At 37.4% G+C, this 7,012-nt stretch overlaps 2 protein-coding genes across 2 annotated transcripts in view; both read right to left on the bottom strand.

Moving 5' to 3' along the window:
- The window catches only part of LOC112450882 (protocadherin alpha-7-like), a 2,730-nt gene extending 1,028 nt beyond the window's left edge, over positions 1 to 1,702 (bottom strand). Inside the window, exon 1 of the mRNA XM_025008308.2 lies at positions 4 to 1,702. Coding sequence (XP_024864076.1) covers positions 4 to 1,521 — 1,518 coding nt within the window. The 5' untranslated portion in view covers positions 1,522 to 1,702. The remainder of the gene's footprint in view (positions 1 to 3) is intronic.
- A 1,027-nt stretch (positions 1,703 to 2,729) lies between these two features.
- LOC119617378 (protocadherin alpha-7-like) overlaps positions 2,730 to 7,012 on the bottom strand; it is a 6,224-nt gene continuing 1,941 nt past the window's right edge. Inside the window, exons 2-5 of the mRNA XM_037977555.1 lie at positions 6,430 to 6,945; positions 4,901 to 5,189; positions 3,079 to 3,824; positions 2,730 to 2,735 (exon numbers count right to left, since the gene is read on the bottom strand). Of these exons, the coding sequence (XP_037833483.1) occupies positions 2,730 to 2,735; positions 3,079 to 3,824; positions 4,901 to 5,189; positions 6,430 to 6,945 (1,557 nt within the window). The remainder of the gene's footprint in view (positions 2,736 to 3,078; positions 3,825 to 4,900; positions 5,190 to 6,429; positions 6,946 to 7,012) is intronic.

The raw sequence follows: 7,012 nt of genomic DNA, 5'->3' as shown, positions 1-7,012 counted from the left end.
AACAGTTTTCATACGGCTGCTCTCCTCTCTGACTAAGTAATAACCTATAGCCGCATTTTCACCAAGGTCTTTATCCGAAGCAGAAACAGAATAAATTGGGTTCCCAGGAACGTTATTTTCTGTCAGATAAAGTTCTATTGGATTACGTAAAAATTCAGGAGCATTATCATTGACGTCTGTAACATCAACACTCAGAGTTCTGAACGTGGACAGAGGAGGCTGACCACAGTCTGTAGCTGTTATTGTGACGTCATAATGAGACATCGACTCTCGGTCCAAATGTTGTTTTAAAACTAAAGAGTACATGTTATCCTGAAATGATGGTTTTAAATCAAATGGAACATTATCCGACAAACTACAGATCACTTTACCGTTCAGACTTGAGTCCCGGTCTGTGATACTGATTAAAGAAACCACAGTCCCGGGTTTGGAGTCTTCTGAAACCAGTTTAGAGAGAGACGTCACTTCTATTTCTGGCTTGTTGTCGTTTTCATCCAGCACTTTTATGATGACAGTGCAATCCCCGCCCAAACGAGGCTGCCCTTTGTCAGTTGCGCGGACTTCTAATTTGTAATCATCAACTTTTTCAAAATCCATTTCTGTTTTTACTCTAATTTCTCCACTAAATTTATCCAAACTAAACTTTTCATATATTTCTGAGTTTAGTTTGCCTCCGAAAAAATATTCAATTTCTCCATTTACGCCTTCATCAAGATCAGTTGCACTAACCGTGATAAGACTCGTATCAGCTTTGACATTTTCAGTTATTGTAACTGAATAAATGTCATGACTGAATATTGGATGATTATCATTCGAATCCAGGACTGTGACTGTAACATTAAGAGTTCCTGATCTCGGAGGATTTCCGCCGTCAAACGCTGTTAAAATCAATTTGTGCTCATCGTTTTTTTCACGATCCAAAGATTTTTGTAAAATTAGAAAAGGGACTTTTTCTTCTCCTCTTTCACGAATTTTTAAACCAAAATATTCGTTATGGTTTAATTTATACACCCGTACTGTATTAAGGACAGCATCTGGATCGCGTGCAGTGGGCAGCTGGAAACGTCTCCCTGGCAAAGCTGATTCTGGAATATCTAGTATTGTTTCCTTCTCTTGAAAGCTCGGTGAATTATCATTTACGTCAGAAATTTCTATTCCAATATAATGAATTTCCATTGGATTTTCAGCTACTAACTTCAGGTTCAACAGACATGGAGAAATGCTCTCACAGACTTGCTCTCTGTCGATGTTCTTGTGCACATACAGGACGCCATTGTTCTGATTCACTTCAAACTGAGCATCTTTGGTTCCAGAAACAATACGAAATTTTCGTTCCTCCAATGTGTTAATGTCCAGTCCCAAATCCTTCGCGACATTTCCAACAACAGATCCCACTTTGACTTCCTCGGGAATTGAATATTTAATTTGAGCTGAACTCGGATCCACGCAGCTGAGCATCACTGAAAAATTAAGGGCGAGCCACCAAGACCGTATTCCTCGGCTTTGTCCTCCTGCTCCCATTGTCTCGATTTAGATGGGGTTTTTTCCTAATAAAAGATCATATCCACTCACAGGTCCTTATACAAATCAAAGTGGCCTCTTCTTAAATCACAAAATATTCCTATTGAAATATAAACCATGATGCGCGCTTTCCCCCACTAATATTACAGTGACATGGCTTACTTTAGAAGGAATCGCCTCCTTTCTGCCAACGTGAATGAAACCTTTGTGGAAGGGGCAGGACCAGCACCACAACAAAATAATGTTTGCTAAGATGACACTGACACCTTCTGGATTGAACACAATATGAATTTCATGAGAAATCTAGCGACAGTATCAACAATAAATGTCTGCAAACTATCAAGGTTTTACAACACTTTGTATATATATATAATCAAAATCTGGTTCATTCAGAATCAGAATTACTTTTAAAATTCCAGAATCAGAATCTGGTTCATTGCCAAGTTTGCACAACAAGGAATTTGTCCTGGTGATTTGGTGCAGACTGTTCACATTATAATAAATCCACGAAATAAAACAGTCACACACGATTGCCACTTGTACCCAAATGTATGACATATACATAAATTTAAGGCGAAAAAAAAGAATGTCCATAAGTATAAAATATGCAGATGGAGGCTATTTAAAAAAAGAAATCTTACACAAAAATGTTAGAATGAGTTTTTTATCAGCTTTATTTGTCAATAAGTCTCTTTTTTATGGAAATTAATTCATAAACTAAGTAAACGTTCATGAAAGTTCAACATTTGCAGTATTTCATAACAGTAGCTTATCCAATATAATGCAGAAGATTTTTCTGTCATGATTAAAGCTGTGTTCAACAAGCTTTTACTTTTAAAAATCCTTGAACGTCTTCGACATGGTGTTTCTAAATGTGATGAAAAATTATGTAAGTTGTTAATAAAGCTTAACTTAAACAAACAAAATACATAAATAATAAAATCAACTTATAAAAAATGAATTACTAACAATAAAATAGAAATATACTGAAGATCACAAAAACCATGGCCATTCTTCAGGACCATGGACAGTGTAACAAAAAGAGAGAACTGGTTAAGGTTGCCTGCTAAAATACCCCAAATATTTCCATTTAGTTCACTAAAGTCTGCCACATTCAAACCCTAGGAACATAAGCAGTTGGGCATTCAGCACAGTTTTTTTATTTTATTTCAACAAATGTAATAAATAGACTTTAAAATATAAACAGCTTACTCCTGTTGAAAAAGCCATAGACCACACCAAAAGCACTCCATAACTACAGCTCAAGAAACGAAGTAAAAACACCAAAAGTTTATATAATTTTTATAACTCATCATAATCAAATCTTAAGAAATACTTGACACACAAGACTAAGAAACAGTATTTCTACAACAGACAGAACTTTGTTTTACATCCTCGGAGGTTTACAATCTAGCTCTAAAATAAGTATAATGTTTTGTTCGTTCTGGTAAAAGGTGTGACAACTGCAAAGTGTGTGGTAGGTCTAACACAAGATTTAGGAAGGGAAAGTGTTGAAATGTGAAGAAATGTTATTTTTAAAGAAAAACATGGACTTACCTCTGACGTTTTCCTCCTATCAGGTAACACCAGTGTGTTTGCATGACTCCCAGGTACGATAGTAGATCCAATACTCATCCTGGGGCCAACTAACATGTATCGTTTGTCTCCAGATCTGTACTGGATGCTGTGACACAGTGTCCCATCATAATTAGCCTCTTGCAGATGTTTAGATGAATAGTCTGTGGATTTGGAGCACTGCATTGCGATCAGCACGATGATGCTAATGAGGAACAGAACTGAAACTGAGCCCAAAGTGATGATGAGGTAAAAAATCATGTTATTCTCCTCATCATCTTTTGATGCACTTTTAACATCTGAAGCTGAAAAAGCCTCCTTGGGCTCCACCAGTTTGACAATTACAGTAGCTGTTGCTGAGAGGGAAACGTTGCCGTTGTCTTTGACCAGTATGAGCAGTTTATGCTCAGCCTCGTCTGTCTCTGTGAATGAGCGCAGTGTTCTGATCTGTCCTGTGTAGCGGTCCAAACCAAAGAGACTGTGGTCAGTAACTTCCTGCAGTGAGAACAGCAGCCAGCCGTTATATCCTATATCAGCGTCATAGGCTCTGACTTTAGTCACCAAGTGTCCTGCGTTGACGTTGCGGGGAATCTCCTCCACACCTTCAGCAGAACCGTTCGAGCTGACTGGATACAGGATGACTGGAGGGTTGTCGTTCTGATCCAGAATGAACACGTTCACTGTCACGTTGCTGCTCAGTGACGGAGCTCCAGAATCTGTGGCTACAACTTGNCAAAATCAAAACGTTTCAGCGCAGATATTTCTCCGTTATTAGAGTTCATATTTAGGAAAGACAAAATGTCATTATCTTTTCTTTCTCTAACAATATTATATGAAATAGCTGCATTTTCATTTGCATCTTTATCCGTTGCACTAACAGAAAATACTGAAATTCCAGCAACATTGTTTTCTTGCAGGTAAAAGTTTATTGGATTTTTTGAGAAATATGGTCGGTTATCATTTACATCAGATATCTGGATGCTAAGTGTATTCAAAGCTGATAAATATGGTTCACCACAGTCTGTGGCTTTAATTCTAACATTATAATGTGACACCTCCTCTCGATCTAATCTTCCTTTAGTGACAACTGAATAAATGTTTTCCTTGTATGATGACTTCAGTTCAAAAGGTCCATCTGATGTTATGCTTGTAATTATTTTTCCATTGTCCCCAGAATCTTTATCTGTCACACTAAGCAGAGAAATCACTGTCCCAGGCTTTGAGTCTTCAGGCACTATTTTTGATAGTGATGTGATTTCAATTTCAGGTGGATTATCATTTAAATCTTTTATCTTTATAATGACTCTGCATACACCTTGCAAAGGAGGAGTTCCTTTATCTGATGCCTCAATATCCAGTTTATAAACGTTGTTTTCTTCATAATCGACAGCACCTTTAACTCTTAACTCTCCTGTTATTTTATCCAGTTCAAAAATATCATAGACTTTTTCCTTAAGTGTTTTTCCAAGGCTGTATTCAATTTCACTATTTATACCCTCATCCGGATCTGTCGCATTCATTTTAAATATTGAGTTGCCAATTTGAATATTCTCTTCTATTTCAATTTGATAAGTCTCCTGACTAAATTTAGGACGGTTATCATTACTATCCAGAACAATAACAGAAACATTTAATGTTCCCGATCTCGGAGGTTTACCTCCATCTACAGCCGTTACATATAATGTATGTTTGCTCTTTTGTTCTCTGTCTAAAGACTTCTTCAGAACTAAAAACGGTATTTTATCCTCATCGCTTTGCCTGACATCTATTTCAAAGTGTTCATTTGACGATAACATGTACGTACGTATTGAGTTAGATCCTGCATCTGGATCACGAGCAGCGTGCAGCTGGAATTGCCCTCCAGGCGATGTTTGTTCAAATATTTCAAATTCCTGTTTTTCTTTAGGAAACCTAGGTGAGTGATCATTGACATCTATGATTTCCACAGCCACGTAGTGCATTTCTAAAGGATTTTCCGCCAGGATTTTTAGCTCCATTAAACATGCTCCACTCCCGTGGCACAGCTCCTCCCTGTCGATTTTCTTCCGCACCAAAAGATCCCCACTGTCCGGGTTTACATTAAAAAATGTGTCCTTAGATCCGGAGACAACACGAAAACGTCGATTAGTTAACAGCGACATATCGAGGCCAAGATCTTTAGCGACATTTCCAACAATAGATCCTTCCTTCACCTCCTCTGGAACAGAGTACCTTATCTGAGCGAAGGCCCGCTTTCCGACGAAAAGAAAAATAAATAAATGGAGCCAAAGTAAAACACGTTTTCCTGTTCGACTATGCGTACAGTTCCCCATCATTATATGACGAGTTGGAAAAAGTAAATCAAGAACTAAAATGCAAAAGTATAACGAATGTATCAGTCACGACGGTGTTAAAGCTGCACGACGTGAATCGCATGTCTGGTTTATCACTCCAAACAAAGACTTTTGAGGGGAGGAGAAACCATCGTTTATCAGTACTGCAGTGACACCCAGAGTTTGTTCAACGGAAGAAAAAAAGGATACAAACTGCGTGTGTAAATAAGAAATTATTACTCATATCCATTCAATTTAAAAAGAACTAAACATGCTACCTGTGCCAAAATTCGTTGGAAAACGCGAACCAGAAAAACACGTCTATATATGATAAATATATTACAAATTTCTTTTTACAAACAAACAATAAAACAAACAATAAAATCCGTATTCTATAAATGCAGATAAACCTAGCAGCAACCACGTCTAACACAAAACGTCCCACAAAAGAGTGTTGGTTAAATAACTAATTTAAAAAAACATAGAGATGTATGTTCACTCATAAAATAAACACCAAAAAATATTTCGAAGTAGGATGCGTGCAGAGAGACGCCTATTAATTAAATTCGGTTTGTACAAAAGTAAAAAAAGATATCAATTACAAAATCCCCACAAAAACGTTTACAGTTATAGTTAAAATAATAACAACAAATATAGAAAAAAACAAACATATCAGCACCATAGACAGTGGTATCACCTAAAAATCTAAAATATTATTTCATTTTTATGACAGGACATGGAACCAGTCAGGCTTGTAAATTTTAAATGTTCATTTAAGAAGACAAAGCGGATTTTGAAGGAAGTGTTTAAGGTAAATATTAACTTGTTAAATTGCTTAAACAAATGAAGTGCTAAACAAAAAAAACTGAGAAAACGTACAATAGCAGTTCGTTTACGCAGGAATAAAATATTAAAGCGAAAGATTAAAAATAAATAAATATAACCGCAAAATAAACACCATGGACAGCGCCACTGTATCAACCGCGGTAGTAAAGCCATAATAAAACGAAAACAATCTTACCTCTTCAGATGTTTTCCTCCTGTCAGGTAACACGAGTGTGTTTGCATGACTTCCAGGTACGATAGTAGATCCTATACTCATCCTGGGGCCAACTAACATGTACCGTTTGTCTCCAGATCTGTACTGGATGCTGTGACACAGTGTCCCATCATAATTAGCCTCTTGTAGATATTTAGAAGTATAGTCTGTGGATTTAGAGCACTGCATTGCAATCAGCACGATGATGCTGATGAGGAACAGAACGGAAACTGAGCCTAAAGTGATGATGAGGTAAAAAGTCACGTTATTCTCTTCATCATCTTTTGTTGCACTTTTGATATCTGAAGCTGCAAAAGCCTCCTTGGGCTCCACCAGTTTGACAATCACAGTAGCTGTTGCTGAGAGGGAAACGTTGCCATTGTCTTTGACCAGTATGAGCAGTTTATGCTCAGCCTCGTCTGTCTCTGTGAATGAGCGCAGTGTTCTGATCTGTCCTGTGTAGCGGTCCAAACCAAAGAGACTGTGGTCAGTAACTTCCTGCAGTGAGAACAGCAGCCAGCCATTATATCCTATATCAGCGTCATAGGCTCTGACTTTAGTCACC

This window comes from Kryptolebias marmoratus, linkage group LG9 (genome assembly GCF_001649575.2).
Source record: "Kryptolebias marmoratus isolate JLee-2015 linkage group LG9, ASM164957v2, whole genome shotgun sequence".
Taxonomy (NCBI): Eukaryota; Metazoa; Chordata; class Actinopteri; order Cyprinodontiformes; family Rivulidae; genus Kryptolebias; species Kryptolebias marmoratus.
Note: the sequence above shows the minus strand (reverse complement) of the source record. Positions and strands in the feature narration are given on the sequence as shown.